The 18,042-nt window shown below is 36.6% G+C and overlaps 1 protein-coding gene across 1 annotated transcript in view; it reads left to right on the top strand.

Moving 5' to 3' along the window:
- Positions 1 to 18,042, top strand: part of myo15b (myosin XVB) — an 89,838-nt gene that overhangs the window by 50,254 nt on the left and 21,542 nt on the right. Inside the window, exons 28-40 of the mRNA XM_032573826.1 lie at positions 513 to 622; positions 2,013 to 2,080; positions 2,285 to 2,369; positions 2,848 to 2,880; positions 7,443 to 7,505; positions 9,957 to 10,048; positions 10,138 to 10,377; positions 10,775 to 10,853; positions 10,930 to 11,064; positions 13,970 to 14,135; positions 16,307 to 16,397; positions 16,502 to 16,748; positions 17,002 to 17,096. Of these exons, the coding sequence (XP_032429717.1) occupies positions 513 to 622; positions 2,013 to 2,080; positions 2,285 to 2,369; positions 2,848 to 2,880; positions 7,443 to 7,505; positions 9,957 to 10,048; positions 10,138 to 10,377; positions 10,775 to 10,853; positions 10,930 to 11,064; positions 13,970 to 14,135; positions 16,307 to 16,397; positions 16,502 to 16,748; positions 17,002 to 17,096 (1,504 nt within the window). The remainder of the gene's footprint in view (positions 1 to 512; positions 623 to 2,012; positions 2,081 to 2,284; positions 2,370 to 2,847; positions 2,881 to 7,442; positions 7,506 to 9,956; positions 10,049 to 10,137; positions 10,378 to 10,774; positions 10,854 to 10,929; positions 11,065 to 13,969; positions 14,136 to 16,306; positions 16,398 to 16,501; positions 16,749 to 17,001; positions 17,097 to 18,042) is intronic.

Here is an 18,042-nt window from a genome sequence, read left to right as displayed (position 1 = left end):
AACTTTTCTTTATTTCCTTTGTCCCTTATAGGACAAACAAGTTCATTTCATATCTAGCAGTACCTTTTGAAGATGACAACCTTTAAGCAAGTATTAAACACGTTTATTTAGCTCACATATCTGTATTAAAAAGTTTTTTTTATTTTTCTGATTTAATATTATCTTAAATTGTTAATTAGCTGTAAGCAGAACATTATCATAATTAACTGAAATAAAGGCTTTGACAATCATATTTGCTTCATTCAGTGAACTGAGTTACTTAGATAAATTAACACTTAAATAACATTCTAACTTATTGAATGGCTTTGTAAACTACAGTCAGGTTAATTTGGTCATAAAATATCAAAGAGAAAAAAGTAAAACAGGGAAACCAAATTACATTGAATTTTTATAGTAATGCAATCCCCCCATTGAGCAAAATCAGAGTTAGTCTACTTAGCAATTTGCCTTGATTAACTGTACATTTTAACAGTGTTCTTTAAATGTTTTCTTCTGTGTCTGTCTCGTTTCAGAATTCCTTTTGCTGATTTTGATGATTTCATCCCACCAGCACCTTCCACTCAAGCTCCCAGACTGCCACCCTTTGACGGAAACCTTTGGGGAAGAGACTATCCAGAAGATCGTAAGTGTTAATTGCCAACATATTTACACATCCTAATTTCATCACTTTCAGATACATGTAATGGCATCTCATGGCATTTTTTTTGTAAAGTGCCTTGAGAAAATTGTTGCAAATCAGTGTTATATTAATAAACTGAATTGAATAGATACTTGGGGACAAAAATAAAAAGTTGTAATAAATGCCATTCTGTAAGTGTAAACTATTTACACAGATTCTGTTCCTTAATTAAAAAAATAAGTGTACATAGCTTTCCATTCGATTTCCCAAATCCATTTAGGAATTGTATTTGCAATCTGTTTCCATTCATCTGTCTGTCCGTCCATCTGGAGCCGGGCTGTGAAGGCAGCAGCCTAAATAGAGAGATCCAGATATCACTCTCTATAGTCTAAACTTGTCCATTTTAGATCCAAGAATACCAAAATGTATTTTTATTAAATGGCTGAAGAATTGTAGAAAAAGAATGTTTATTTGGGTTTGCTTTACTTTCTTCAAAATCAGGATTCAATGTAAATCTCTTTAAATTTAGTAGAATACAAACCATACATCCTGGATCAAACATTGTGAATATCATGCCATAGGCTTTTCAAAATATTCTGATTAATGTAGATGCTCAGTTAGAAATCTACAACAGGCTGGTACATGTGCTTCCTATGGACGGATAGACAGACAGAAAGATGGATGCATAGAATTAAATTAAATTAAAATTATGTCTGTTTCTTCACAAATCAAAATTGCGTTGAATTAAATATATATATTTTTATTTGTTCTGTGACAGAGGTAGATAGTAAACTGTTTTTAGTGACTGTACTTTAATTCTTATCTCTTTAAAGTCACACAGACATTTATTTTCAGTTCAATTCAGTGCATTTCATTTACATATCACCAAATTACAACAAATGTCATCTCAAGGTACTTTACAAAAGAATTCTATGGTCAATTTGGTCCAGTCATTTGGACAGATCCAAAGTCATTTGCAAACATTCCAGTTTAATACATGCCATTATAACAATGGTGAAAAATTCCGTTTATTATTCAAATTGGTTTTCTAAAAGAAATCCAGCTGGCTTTATACCAGTCACCATCACTGAATGTACATTTGCAACATTGAACAATCAGTTGCATTTGCTCATATGTAGCCCTCCATACCAATATTCATGTAGTGACAGTAAAAAGGAAAAAGACCCTATTGCAGGAGGAATCTTGTTACGTACTGTATGTACATCTGAATTAACCAGAACACATGTTAACAGTAGGTCTCAACAGGGCATTGTGGTCCAAACATCTAAACAAATCTAATTAAGCAATATACTAATATATAAAAATAAATCAAAGTAATGTTTCTGATTCTGTCTGGAGATTTCTAATGTATATTCCTATCTGTCGTCTGCAGGGCGGAGCAGACAGATGGAGACCTATGTTGATGACTTATTTGATTCTGTGCTAGACCAAGGACCTGCGGTTAGTGACGTCTTCACACTTTCTTCCTAATTAGCTGAAGGCAAGCTTATAGTGTGCTTATCACTCAATCCTGCTGCATGTCAACTCTTTGTATTATTTAGGTTTCCCTGCCACTCTGCTCCTCCTCATTTGTGATTTTTTTAGAGTTTCCACCCTGTTACAACTTTAACAATAAAACATTAAACTGAATTTGTTCATGTGTAGGAAATGGATAGAGTAGCCATGTTAAACCGCAGGATGAGAGGAAAAGGGGGGATTGGACCTATGCAGCCTGGGATGTTTGGAGGAGGTAAAGTATTTTTTTGTAATTACACATCGCACAGACCATCTGTATCATAATAAATGTATGCAATTCATTAGATACTTTGAAATGTCAATTTTTCAATTTATAGTCAATATTTTAGGCATGTCTTAATGTATGTACTCAAATGAGTGAGTTTGCATGAAATATTATTTTACATCATAATTATGTTGTATCATTATTTGAGATTAAATTTTGAATTAAAACTTATAAAACTTTCTTGGCCAAAAATATGAGATTGATTTGTTGACAGAGCGGCTTTTAAACTATATAGTCAAGATAGGCCAACTAAAAGAATGGAGACTAGAAAATCAGTGAGGAGACAGATTGAGGATTGATCAATTGACTAATAGAATTCATCGTTGGAAATGGAACTAGTTGACTTTTCATTAAGAGAATTGTAGTTATTTTACATTGAGTTTGAGATAAATGTTGCTAAATGAGAAATGGATACTTTGTTTTTCAGGGATGCCTATGACAATGCCAACCTATCCCATGGGTAAGTGATTAGGATGATATTGCTCTCTGATATATATATTTTACCAATTATGTCGATACTGTATCATGGATAATTGTTAAGGATGTTTTACACTGTTGACTCAAAGTTTTTATGAGGTATAGAGCCACAACACTTAGCTCCTTCACAGCTTATGCATAAAATTGGAACCGTAAACTGATCTTTAATAGGACCAAACTGGCAGCAAGCCCTTGATTCAATTTCACCCATCTTTCATAGACTGTTTTCTTTGTTCTGCAGTCTCATAAATAAATTCCTGCATGACATTTTTTGGCAAAACACAATTATGAATGGAACAATATTTCTTATCATAGTAAACAAGCACTTCTGAAAATGCTGACTGTCTTTCTGCATGTTTCCACTGGTACTTTGCTGATGAGCTCAAAGTCTTTTCCAAACACCAAAACATAGGTGTTCTATTCAGAAAGGAAAAAGTTTACCATTAAACTTTCAAAATTAACAAGATATAAAATAGAATACAAACTAGAATATTATTATGTTATTCCTCTCAGAAATTAAAGTAAAAAAAAATGAGGAAGTAAAATGTTAACAACATTGACAAGGCAAGCAAAGCAATATTTTTAGTTGAAATTGTGGAAGAAATATTAGAAGGATAAGCATATTGCTGATTGGACAGTTTAATATCCAACATTTTCTGACTTTCAGATTGATATATTTAAACCATTTCTTTTCCACGGTTTAATAAGCATTAAACTGATATTTTTTTATAGCTAAAAAAAACCTTTTAAATTTTGATTCAACCTCTGGAGACTAAATGGTTTATTTTATGTACATTTATCCGTTTGGCTTTTTAAAAAGCACTTATTGTTATTACAGCTTCTGCATGTTACATATTGAAATTATCAGCACAGTCCCAGTTTTATTTTACAAAGGTTATTTTCTGGGTTAGAGCAAATAAATACAGATAATTAAAATTTGAAATTGTAAATATGTTTTTATCTATATTGCAGATTTTTATTATAACATCATTACTTGTTTGGATCAGTTTGGTGCTTGAAATCAATTCCTGTAATATGTATTGGAGCGTTGTTCTGTTCTTACACCAGTAGCTTGCACACACCAGGCAGAAGCAATATTAGGTTCAATATTTTGACCGACATGTAAATTTTTCAGCAAAGAAAAAGTGCATTGCATTGTCTGAAAAATCTGCGAGTATAGAAATGTAAATGTTAAAAACACTAAAAATAAACAGGGGTCCACAGGGATTAGGAAAAGATAATGTGACAGTTATTCCAATTTAGAGTAATGTAATATCACATAAGGATAACCGAAACTTACTTTGAAGTTCAATCCACTTTCATAACTTTGGCCCATGCACACTTGTTGGTATGAAGCCCATTACAGCATTCTGATGAAAAAAAACAACAACTTGTATCTCATTATGAGATGAGATAGCTAAGTCATAATAATGAACTATGTAATTATTGTGAGATAACTTTAATTGGCTCCCTGACTTTCTGAGGATGAGGCAAGTTAGGCTTGACAGAAAGAAATGGATGTTTCTAACACCATTACATCAGAAATAGTTTTATGATTCTTCTAATTTTGAGAGATTTGGAAGAATCTCACGTCAAAAAGACTGCAAAAGAATCAGCTTTGGCAGTGAAAAATAAGACTATTATTTTAAGTTATTGTCAAAGTAACTCTTGGTTTTATAATTAGGTAGCACCACAAGGGGGCGCCCTGTATAGTACTACTTCAACTCAAAGAAGTTAACTCTATGCTAACTTGCTCTTCAACCTTGCACTGCACCATTACAATATGTTATTATTTAGGATGGCTAAGTCATATTTCTAAGATTACTATACAATTATTATGAAATAGTTTAGTCAACAATGAGATACAAGGTTTTTATTTTCTCATCAGAGTGGCAGAAATGAATTTCCATATATTCAGATTATGCCCTGTGATGATCTGAATTTTCTAGGGGCAGATACATTTTTGTTACTGGTGAGGAAGAGACGCGTCTATTCTGAGCTCAAGACCTGAGCCAGACCTTCTTGAATTTCGTTTGGAGGCTTCACCAAAGTATTCCCAATATCAAATCCACTATCAATGCTATGCCCAAGCATATCAAATGCAGAGAAAATGACAAAATTTCAGCTACTCAAATATAAAAGCTTTGAAGAAATTATAAATCAGCTAAGCTCCTTTTCCTGCTGATCATACCCACAATTTTCCTTAAGAAAGTTCTGCCTGTCATTGCATCTGATCTGATTTTAGTAGTAAGCTCATCCCTCTCATCAGGTGTTTTCCCCCAGGCTGTAAAACCAGCAGTTATCAGACCACTATTAAAAAAAATAGAACAATTTGGACAAATACAGGAATTACAGTACAATCTCCAACCATCTATTCATCAGCAACATTATTGAAAAAGCAGTTTAATATGTTAAATTTCTTTCTAAAAATGACCGACCAAACTTTGATGTCTTTCAGTTTAATTTCTATGGTTACCATAGTAGTGAGCCTACCCAGGTTAAAGTGTTCAATGACATCCATATAAATACAGACTTTGGAACAACCACAGTGTTGGTTCTGTTGGACCTCAGTGTGGCTTTTGACACTGTTGATTATGACATATTACTAAAACTGCTGGAGAGTTTGGTAGGACTCTCCAGTCCAGAACTCAACTGGTTCAAATCTTATATAACTTCTCATTGAAGCAGACAGAAGTCACATGTAGAATACCCCAACGTTCAATTCTAGGGCCCCTCTTATTACATATTTACTGTATAAACTCTCATTAGCTGAGGTTATAACAGGAAATAAGATTAGATACCGTAATTACACAGATGTTACACAGTTCTACATTACAATGTCACCACTTGATTCTGAACCCATCCAAGCACTAAACAGATGCTTAGAACAGATAAATGTGTGGACGTGTCATAACTTTCTCCAGCTAAACTGAAACAAAACTGAAGTTATTATCCTTGGACCTAAAGAGGAACGATCTAGAGTCAACACACAGCTTCAGTTATTACAGCTGGAAACTAGAGATCAGGCCCAAAATGTGGTTATAGTGATGGACTCTGACCTGAACCTTCAGAGGAACATAAAGAGAGTTACAAAGCCAGCTTTCTATCACCTGATAGAAAGCATCCATCCATCCATCCATCCATCCATCCTTTCTATCACATGTGCAGGATTAGAGAACTAATGTCTAAACAAGATCTAGAGAAACTTATCCATTCGTTTATCTTTAGTCGCATCGATTACTGCAATAGTGTCTTCACAGGTCTGCCTGAAAATCCTCCAGCTGCAGCTGATCCAGAACACTGCAACTCACGTTCTCACTAAAACCAGGAAGATAGAGCACATCACACAGTTCTAAAGTCCTTACACTGAGAGAATAGACTTTAAAATACTGCTGGTAAATTATAAGTCACTGACTGGCTAAAAACCACAATATCTACCTTCCAGACCTCTCAGGTCTTCTGGTTCAGGTTTTACTCTGCATCCCTAGAACCAGAACCAAACATGAGAAGCAGCATTCAGCTTCTATGCACCACAAATCTGGAACAAACTTCCAGAAAACTGCAAAACAGCTAAAACACGCTGAAAATCCTTTAATTTCAGACTAAAAACCAAGCTGTTTAGAATAGATTTCGACCCATAGGTACTGGAACATTGAACATATTTGATATGCGCTGATGAATTTAATGATGGCAATGACAAAATCTAATGCTTGTTACTGGTTTCTTTTTGAGTAACACACTAATGTTGATATTTTTTATGACTTTATATTTTTGTGTTTTCATGATGTAAAGATGAACTGCTATGTTGCTAAAATGTGCTATACAAATAAACCTGATTGATGTCACTGATAGCAGCAACAGACCAAGTTCTGCAAGAACTGCCCAGAATAGTTCCTGAAAAGTATTCATCCTCTTAGATATTTTACATATTTAATTGTTTATAAAAATCAATCATGATCAACAAACTTTAGCTTTTTGACAAAGGGTTTTGAAATAAATCCTATATCAAAGTGAAAATTGATTTTTGCAAAATGACCATTTTTGTATGCATTTAACATAGAATAACTTGTATAAATATTCAGCCCGTTTAAAGTGACTAACCTAATTCAACAGAGGTTTAGCCAATTGGTTCTAGTAGTTTCACAATGAGTGGACTAGAGATTAAATTAGATTTATTGTCATTGCACAGCATTTTTAGCAGCACAAGATTAACGTAACAGCTCTGCATAAAACTTTACAAACAATCAAGATGCATAACACTAGACAGAAGAGAAGACACAGTACTGTGTGGCTAAAGATGCATTAATATGCCCTGATTGTGTCTCAAGTAAATATAGTATAAATCATGTGTTTTGTTACATTTAATTGTCATCTATCTTCTGTATCACAGAAAAACTTAAAAGCAGCATGTTATTTTTAATATGAATACTAATTTTCCCCTGCAGATCACCCTTTTCTCATTGTATGGTCTTTATTAAAATAAAATGTCTGAAAAGATCTTTGTTTTCTCCCTCACTTTCTATATTAATGCACACTGTGTTTTAGTTGCACCAGTAAACCCTGCAATTCCCAGTTATGGTCCAGCTGCCATGATGCCAAATATGCCAGGTAAACCTGTTCTATACTTGAACTGAATTGGATTAAATATACTTTATTAATCCCAGAGGGAATGTGAATTTCCATCTGGAAATTTACATTCCAGTACAACCCATCAAAACAACAAAACACAAACAAATATTACAGAAATAACAATACTGGGGCTGCAGCCATAGAGGCACTATCCTTTTAACTAGATCAGAAAAATAAAAACATGAGGTTTATTGAGGAGGAAAAAAATAACTTGCACTCTGTCTCAGCAGTAAGGGCAGAGTGTGAGGTTGCAAAAAAAAAAAAAAGCCTGTGGAAAAAAAAATAAAGAGGCAACATGTAGATACAGGAGTGGAGCCAGCAAAGGCAGTGAGTTTGAGGGGTGTGTGTTTCTAACCATGAAGAATGAAAGTCAGTGTGAGAGTGCAGGAAGCATTAGTTCCTGAACGAGAGAGCTGGCCCCAGCCATTGTCTCTGATATATGGTGGAGTTTATCAGTTGACCTTGAGTACAGTCTGGCACAGCTATACAGATGTCATGGGGTGAGGATGGAAAGAGTATCTTGTTTATATATCATCCAGGAGAATTTTAGAAAGCCAGCCATCCAGGGCTGACTCAGGGGAGCCATAATTTTCTGACTGCCCTAAAATATGGCCGGTTCATCCCAGTGGTGATTCCAATCATCCAGATTAGTGTGATCATTCCCGCTGGACCGAACTGGCAAATTCTGTATGCTCCAATTCATTCAACCAGCAAGCTCTGGGGTCCGCAGCTGGCCTTTGACTCTCTGCAAGAATCATCCAGCATGAGGCTCTGGTGGCATAGCATATTGATCTGAGCGCTCACCAGTCAGCCTAATCCTTCACACTTCATCTTGGCCAGGCAGCTGTCAGGCATAACAGCTGCTGACACCTTCCAAATTTTTCAATATGCTAGGCAACTAGCATATTGGAACTTGAACTCCAAACATCAGAAATCAATCAATCCATCCATCCATCCATCCATCCATCCATCCATCCATCCATTCATTCATTCATTTTCTTCTGCTTATCCGGGGTTGGGTTGCGGGTCTAGCAGCTTAAGAAGGGAGGCCCAGACATCCCTCTCCCCAGCAACTTGTTCCAGCTCCTCTGGGGGAATCCCAAGGATTTCCCAGGCCAGCCGAGAAACATAGTTCCTCCAGCATGTCCTGGGTCTTCCCTGGGGCCTCCTCCCAGTGGGACTTGCCCAGAACACCTCACCAGGGAGGCATCCAGGAGGCATTCTTACCAGATGCCCGAGCCACCTCAACTGGCTCCTCTCGATGTGAAGGAGCAGCGGCTCTACTGTGAGTCCTTCCCGGATGACCGAGCTTCTCACCCTATCTCTAAGGGAGAGTCCAGACACCCTACGGAGAAAACCCATTTTGGCCGCTTGTATCCGTCATGGCCTCGTTCTTTCGGTCATGACCCACCCGCTTCACTGCAGACCAATCCACCTGTCGATCTCCCGCTCCCTTCTCCCCTCATTCGTGAACAAGATCCCGAGATACTTAAACTCCTCCACTTGGGGCAGGATACCCCTGCCCCCTGACCCGGAGAAGGCACTCTACCCTTGGGCTGCCATCATGGTGGAGGTTTGACTGTCCCAATGATCCTAGGAGCTCTGTTGTCTTGGGCTTTATGCCCCTGGTAAGGTCACCCAAGGCAGACAGGTCCTAGATGAGGGACCAGACAAAGTGCAGCCCGAAGACCCCTTTGATGGATGAGAACTTTGGATCTGGTGTTCCCTTGCCCTGGACACAGATCACCGGGGTCCCACTCTGGACCCAGGCCTGGAGGGGGGGCACGATGGCGAGCGGCTGGTGGCCAGGCTCAGCCCAAAGAGGAGATATGGGTCCTCGCTCCCATGGGCCCACCACCTGTGAGAGGGGCCAAAGGGGTCGGGTGCAGTGTGGGCTGGGTGGTGGCTGAGGGAGGGGGGCCTGACGATCTGATCCTCGGTTGCAGAAGCTGGCTCTTGGGATGTGGAATGTCACATCAGAAATCCTGTTATCGAAAATCCAAATAAGTACAAATCTTCCACATCCTCAATGGACAAAATGGACAGACACATTATCTTCCACTTCCCCCAAAAATCCACAATGTATCTGCCAGCATATGTCCCATCAGGGCAAGAGGGCTCTCTCCTTTGCCCAGTCTTTTAGTCAAGAAAATTTGATCAATTTGAAGTTTGGAGGATATGCAAAGAAAGGTTCCAGGTAGGGAGAGAACAAAAAGAAAAGCTTCCACCTTCACTGAGAGCAGGGAGAATAATATTTCCTGCTGGTAGGACTCAGGAACAATTTGATACTGAGCCCCCACCAAGTCAAATGTGACACTTGTATCATCTACTGTCCATTGTGTTAGCTGATTCCGAATTAATATTTTAAGCTTTTTTGAGTAATCAGTTGTAATATGTATCCCCTTGTTAATTAAAATTATTCTTTCACAGCTTTAATGGTGCCTCAGGCTCCCACTGTGAGTGACCCCATGCAGATGGCAGCAACTCAGCAAGCTCTCATCAACCAACAGGCCTTACTCATGGTGACTTCCATCAAAGATTTTTAATCAAGATAAACTACAATTTATTTGCTCTATGTTCTTACTTTGGATTGTCAATCTTCTCATTTCAGGCCCAGCAGATGACCTTGCAGGCAATGACTTTGTCTCAGCAGCAGGCTGAAGAACGGCAGAAGGAACAGAAAGCTAAGAAGGAGAAACAAAGAGATGAGAAAGACAGACAGTTTAGACGCGAGTCATCACGCCGCTCCAGAGAACGCCAGCACTCATCTACCTCTCGAAGTCCCTCACCCCAACGGTCAAAGCTCAAAGCATCTGCACATAAACAAGCCTCCAAGCAATCTGAATCTGAGGTATTTCTAACTGATCCTTTTTCCTCTCTGTATTTTTCTACATCCATCTTGACAAGTTAATTAAAAGATCCACAGTAAAATTGTGGACTATCCATTTATAGACATTCTTGTCAAATAGGTTATGCTAGAGATTTTGTAGTTTACTTTAAAGGTGCTCATAACAACAGAATATGGAAAGTGAGAGAATCCGTCAATGCAACAATATATATTTTAATTAAATGAAGTAGTTTTGGAAGTCAGCTAGACATGCCAACGGAGAGAAAAGATAAAAACTTTATTATACATTTTATTTTTAATATGCCCTGATCTTTTTTTCTTGTGACTAAGAATAATGACCCATGAAACTATTATTTCTTCAGTTGTAAAGTGACACCATCCTGCCAATTTGCTTTCATAGCCAGAAGAAAATGTGGAGCTGGCAGAGCCAGATGACCTACAATCTTTTAGAGAAAAGAGGGATTTCTTCCAAAATATTGGTGAATAGACTTAAATCATCTTTTTTCAGGCTACATCAAGGTTCAGTGAATAAGTTTTTTCTTTTGCCCCCTCTAGGTGGTAAATCAAAACGGGACAAAAGAAACTCAAAGCGACAATCAGCTCCTCCTGATCCACCCAAACAAAATCAGCAGACACGTCCTTCACCAAGCCCCTCACCCCCACCTCCACCTCCACCACCAAAGCATAACGGTAAGGAAATTATAAAGATGTTTAAATATTAACTGTGGGACATTTTAAGATATTTTGAGTTGTCAACGAAAGTGGTGTAGACGTTTGAAGAGAATAGCTCCTGGTACAATGTACAATCTACAGTAATTAGTTCACCTTACTTAATAGAATTATGCTAACTCATTGCCTCAAAAAATTAAGCAAAGTAAGTGTCATGATGTGGTGTGGCGGACCCAAAAGCAGCAGGTAAAGATGTGGTTTTGAAAATTTAATGAACAAAATCAGAGTTCAACTTACAAAAAATGAACATCCAAGGGAACACAAAACAATCCAAAGCAAATCCAAAACTGAGACACAAGGAGATTCTAAGGAGCACAGGGGAGGTGAAGAGCATAGAGACGAGCAGGGTAACAAGACGGACAGGCAAGTTATGACTGTGATAGAGAGTATCACAGGTAGTGAAACCTGTGATCGCTACCTGATCACAGGTACTAATCTGGGAGGTAGTAAATGGAACAATGGACTTAACTAGATGAGATAACTGATTGCAGGTGTGAGTAGGTGGCACAGGAGCTAGCTGAGGGGCGGGGAGAAGGTGGCACAGGGAAGCTAAGGAGATATGCTGGGGAAAACAACAGGGAGTAAATACCAGGGAGCTGAAAATACTAATAATACTAAATAAACACTAAGACTAAAGAAAACCTGATAAACTAGAAGAGAAAAAGATGAGGGAAAAACAAACAAACCTAAACAGAAACCAGACTGATCTAACAGTAATAAGAACTAAGGAACATAGAGCTAGAGAAGCCAGAGAGACTAAACAAAGAAATAACCTAGCTAGAATTACTAAAGAAGATGGGCATGAATTCAGACAAAAATACTTTCTAAACCTAAAGTGACAAAATAAGAAAACTAGAAATACTGCAGGGGAAGCTAGAAGGACTTAAGAAGTAAGCTAACTAGGATTACTAAAGAAAACTCAGACATGTAAGAATAACTGAACCTAGGGTGATGAAATAACTAAGAAATAAACATTATTAGAAACTCTACAGGGAGGCTGAAATAAGAAATAACTAGAAGGATTTAATAAAAAATAATCTAACTATAATCACTAAAGAAAGCTAGACATAGACTCAGGCATACAAGAATAACAGAACCTAAGGTAACTCAAAGAATAATGATGCAAAAGCAAAACCAAACCCAAAAACCCAGAGTCCTGACAGTAAGCTTAAGATTAGTGAGTAGTTAAGCCTCAGCACTAAATCAAGTAGTACAACTAATAAATAAAAATTAACACTGTGTAACACAGTAGTGAAGATTATTAAATATATTAAATCAATGGGACAGTAGGTTTGGCTATCTGAGCACGGTTTTATGTTTAAATGAGATACAAAGATAATTAAATGAATTTAAACAACAAACTGGCTTTAGTGAATTACACCATAGGATTAACAAAAAGTTGTACAAGACTCACAATTCTAAAAATAAAATTACACACAATGAAATACATAAAATAGTAATAATACTTGGCCAAATGCTAGTTCTCAGTTTTAAATCTTTTGGATGCACCCTGGTAACCTGAGTTCTAAACCGTGATAGAAAAACAGATTAAACAAATTCAGTTCAATTCACGTTCGACTGAAAAACCATTTGTTTGTAGTGGGGTTTTAGTTTTTTGGTTAGGTTTTTTGTTTCAAGCAGTCCAAACTCTTGTAACATGTTAAATCTCCTCTTGCATTTTTGGCCAAAATAACCTCTCTCTAGCCAATGAGGTCATTCTGTCCGTTCTTAAATGACCCATTTCTTCATGGAGTTGCTGATAAATCAGTGCCTTCAGCTTAGCAGGAATTACAGTTTTTGTCTTTCGTCGTAAAACTCCATCTTTGTCCAGGTAAAGATGAGACCATTCTCTCAGAAGTCATTTTACTTCAGTTAGCTCTTTTACCTTATCCCTGTATTTAAGTTTCTCATTTTTCTGCTTTAATGTGATTACTCGTTGTGTAACTTGATCTTCTTGTTGAGCAATTTGAATGTCCTCGACTGCGATTGGCTCAACTGGAGTTGTACATGTAACAGCTAGTTGTGACAGTTCATCTACATTGCATGTAATAGCTGAAATCCAACACATCCGTGTTGATGGTGTAGCTCAGGGGAATCCAACTTGAGAGGTTCCTAAATAGGAAGTCAGCCAATGTTTCACAATAAGTCAACAAAGCAACTAGGAAATGCAGGGGGCTTTTACCACAAGGCTCAACACTCAAGGAACAAAGGAGTGGCAGTAAACTACTGCTGTTGATCACTGCTGACCTGGAAGTGTGTGAAAGCCCTCTGCTGGAACCTGGGAGAAAACACTAACCACTCAGAGAACATTTCAGATCCCACATTTCAGAAATTTAATGAATTCTCTATTAGACTAAAGTTTGAGCTTTGGCTGGGCCACTCTGAAACATTTACATTACTGCAAGGTGAAGGACATGAGTTGCTCAAATGAAAAGAAATCTGCATAGAAGGATTTGGAGAGTTTGAAAGCCTTGGTAGAAGACCTTTTTGATATAATTTTTACCTCTACATATTTGACGTTCACATCACTGAAAGGTAGAAATACCCTCAAAAGTAAAATATGGACTTCAAAATATGTCAGGTTTCCAGCAGCTCCCAGCCTCTGCTATGTGTTAACAATGTTTTTAGAAGTGTTTGTGTTGGGATGTGCTGTGGTGGCGCAGGGGTTAAGCACAGCTCACATAAGGAGGCCTTAGTCCTCGAAGCGGCTGTCGCAGGTTCGATTCCCGGCCTGGCGATCTTCGCTGCATGTCTTCTCTCGTTACCCACTTTCCTGTTAATTAACTATCAAGTAAAGGCCACTAGAGCCAATAAAACCTTTAAAAAAAAAAAAGAAGTGTTTGTGTCATTTTCTTATCTCCCACAGGAAGGCGTCCTCCCAGACCTCCAAATGAGGAACCAGACCCCCCTAAAGAACCTACCCCCAGTCCGGTCACAAAGCTCCAGCCTGAACCAACCTCCAACATCAGGGAAATCATTAAACAGTTCAACAGTCGACCACAACCAGAACCCAAGCCATTTGAGCCTGTCAGGTCAGTGCCAGTAGTATCTTGTGTTCTCCCAAATTTGAAATGGCATTCAAATCATACCATACCAAATTTATACCACTTTAAAAGCACTTTAAAAAGAATACATATTATTTTTCATTGTTGAAAATTCAGAGAGGGAAAGTGTGCTTTCATGTATGATTTAAAAACTGAAGGAGTTTGTCTTATGAACAGACACAGCTTGTTCTAGTTTGGGCCCGGAATTGAAAATATTGAGCATCTCTGAATTTCCTCTGTAATTTAGGAACCCACAGGAACATTTGGTCAGCTAACCTGAGGGAATGAGATGGAATATAGGGGTTCAGCAGGCTGGAAAAATATCCTCATGCAAAACTATTAAGAAGACCAGAAGCAAATAAAAGAACTTTAAAATAATGTCTGTGCAAGGCTGTTTGGTTGTTTTAATACTATTATTATTACTCTCTAGTGCAAAATAAATGTTTCAAAAACAAAACAACAACAACAAACAAGGTAGTATGTAGACTACTTATTGCCATGGAGAATTGTCCTTCCACTGAAGCACCAGTTTATAGTTAACACCTCTAAGTTCCATTTGAAACAAAATTTTATCTTTTACACCTTTTGGAATATAAAAATTTGGAAAACTGAAATGTTTGGTTTGAGACAATAAAACTTTTTCTTAAATGTTTATTTTTTTACATATGTATTTTTACATTTCAAGTTTACAAAGTTAAGCATAGCAATTAATCATGATTAATCACAGCACTAGAGTGTTATTTAATTTTTTTAATTGATTGACAGAACTAAATATTACATATGATATAATATCATATGTAATATTTGATATTACGTATGATATAATATCATATGTATGAATATTATTTTTGAAAGAATAATATTCTTTCAAAAATAATATTGAAAGAATAGAAAATAAGGAAAATGATCACAGTTCACCTGGAGGATCACCTTTTGCCATTGTGGAGGTGATAAAGAGGCAAATTTTTCATTTCTTTAGTTTATGTTTATTGTTTTGTTTTGTTTTTTATGATTCAAACAATTTTTACAATGACTTAATGAAATACGTTAGGGTTTGTTCACCATCCTACAACATTCTGCAGTAGGCCCAAAACATAATACAACAGGAAATTCTGGTATCACTGGTTTTCATTCAACCTTTCTATAAGCATTGGCAAAGATCATGACATTGTCATCAGACTTGCAGTTAAAAATATATCAGTTCTTCAAAACCTGTTTCTGCACATTGTCTGGTGATGTTGTGAACAGCATGTCGATTTTAGAAAGCTTGCACACACTTTTGTGACTTTGGTTGGTCTCTATGTTCCAGAAGAAAGACATAGCAAAAGCACATAACCATGTGATACAGTTGCACAACACAGCCAGGGTTGTGTGAGGCACACAATAGTCTGGATCAGGCTCTGCACCACCTTCAATACTGTACATGTGTGTTTAGTGATAAATTTAAAATTGAAGTTGTAATGCATTGTTTTTGAAAAAAATAATATTCAGGCATGTTTGTTACATTGAATATACATACTGTGAAATGTCTATAAGTAGTAGTTTAAAAGGTTTTGCTAAAGAACTATTTTTGGAACTGTAAGAATTATTACGACCCATGTTAATTAACATTCAGAGGGAATGAGCTAATGTTAAATCATCTCTTGAGCAAATCTTTTGCAATTTTTTAAAAGTGTAACATAATATTAAACTGTCAGTGCAAGTCAAAGTTGGCATTAAACAGATTTGATGTGACACTACTACTAAGCTTAAAAACCTAGTAGTTTAAATGCTAAATATGAGTAAGTTAAAATATTACTCAAAATAAAATTCCACACTTTCCAAATTCAAATATCTAGAGTTCTCAGTTGTTTAACAATCGTTTTTAAAAAGCCAAAATAAAAAGTTTTACAAATAATTTGATCCAGCTTTAAATAAGACAGTTAAAAAAAGGAGGTTGAATGATGGTTGGATGAAACTTTTTGACTGTAACATTTCCACAAAAAAAGTATAGAAATGCAAATATTTTTAAACCAGGGACCATCCCAAATTACTCAGATTATTATTAATTATTAATTAGTGATCTGGGTTCTCTGCTTAAGAAGGATTTCTCAAATATTTCTTAATGTGTATTACATATTATCTGTATAGACTTTTTTTTGTTGTTATGTATCTTTCAGATCTCCTGGTAGAACATTTATTAAGAAGAGTGACCCAAAAGAGGAAGCTCTGGCTAAACTCAGAAACAAAGCACCAGTGCCACAACCAAAAGTAAGAAGGGGCAGGGCATGGTGGCTGTAACTCCAAAAATCAACTGCTTGTTAGATTTATTTATGTTTTGTTGTTGTAATATTTATTTTTAAATTTTTACACAGAAACAATGGGCTTCTCCTCCCCCACCTCCTCCTCCAAGGTCGCCTAATTCTCCCCCATCCACCAGTGGTCGGAGGGTCATTTCTAACAACATGAGGCAGAAGCAGCGTCCTTTGGAGGAGCTTTTTGGCTCCCAGCGCTCACAGCATCACCCCCCTCTTCCTCCTGACTCCCCGCCTCCTCCTCCAGAACAAGCACCTGTCCTTGTGAACATCCCAGACCCTCCACCCATGACTGCTCCATCTCTCTGTGGGTGATTCTGATTGAAATAAGGTTCAAGTTTACAACCACAAAATGTGAAATTGCTGCTACTTGTTTCAGTTTATTCAATTTATTTTGGTAAATTACCAACATTAAATACAGAAAACAAAAACAACACTTCTTTACAAACCCATACTTTACCAAAAAAGGAAGACATTTGTCAAACTTGTGCTTGACAAGCTGTACTACAAGGCCTTTAGATGACTGTACTTATTTGTTGTCTGTCCAAATGTGATGTCAGATGATGAGGGAAATCAATCCCAGCTTTACCGCTTTTCTGCTGGGGTTTACTTCTCCCACTTCAACATGCCAGGAAAATTTTTCCTGCGAAAAGAAGTAAGACACACACATGAACACCCCTCACCTCACACACACATACACACACATCCTTGTACTTCTATACAAACTGAAGACATTATATTGACTTCCATTCATGTTAACAGCTGCTAGAATGAAAATAGCCTACCCAGGTCACGCCATTCCTCTGAACTGAACTAGTAGAGCTCAGTAGAACTGCAAAAAAGTGAGAACCGGTGAAGCTCCTCACTTTCCACAAATGACCTCAGTTTGTTGGTAAATTTTGTGAAAGTGATCATCTATATGTAGTATATACATGTGTACATGTCCACATGTATATATATATAACATATATATGTTATATATATAACATATATATGTTATATATATTTGTTATATAACAAATGTGTTATATAATAAATATAACACATTTGTTATATTTGTCATTTTCAACCATAAATTCTGATGTTTGGTTAATCTTTACAGTTGAATTACTTATTACTGCTCAGTGATTGAAGGTCCTTTGCTTTGATCAGTTTTGTATATCTAAAAATATTTGAAGAATAAAATAAAATGCAATTGCTACAACAGAATTCAAAGATAATATTATTACGGTAGTTTATTTTAAATTTTGAAGAGTAAAAAAAAAAGATGACCTACTACTTTGGTTCCTTATTGTTTTGGAGCTCCATTGATGATTCTCAATTTGTAAGCCATTATCTTCAAATCAATTAAACCAGCAGCCCTGAATTCAAGAAGTTTTGCATTCGTGTTATTCATAGTTCTGCTGATTTCTTTGCTCCTCAATTTCATTCACCAAATAGATTTTTCCTTTTATGATTGTCTCTGTTACTGTCTTGCAGATATTGTGCTTATTATGTAAATGGTGAACTATTTGTTTAAATTAAAATTATGTAAATTCTACAAAAACAATGGCAAGTCCGCCTATTTTATAACACCCAATTTATGAGAAAATCTGAAAAAT

Source organism: Xiphophorus hellerii, chromosome 10 (genome assembly GCF_003331165.1).
Source record: "Xiphophorus hellerii strain 12219 chromosome 10, Xiphophorus_hellerii-4.1, whole genome shotgun sequence".
Lineage (NCBI taxonomy): Eukaryota > Metazoa > Chordata > Actinopteri > Cyprinodontiformes > Poeciliidae > Xiphophorus > Xiphophorus hellerii.
This window is presented reverse-complemented; position numbering and strand designations above follow the sequence as displayed.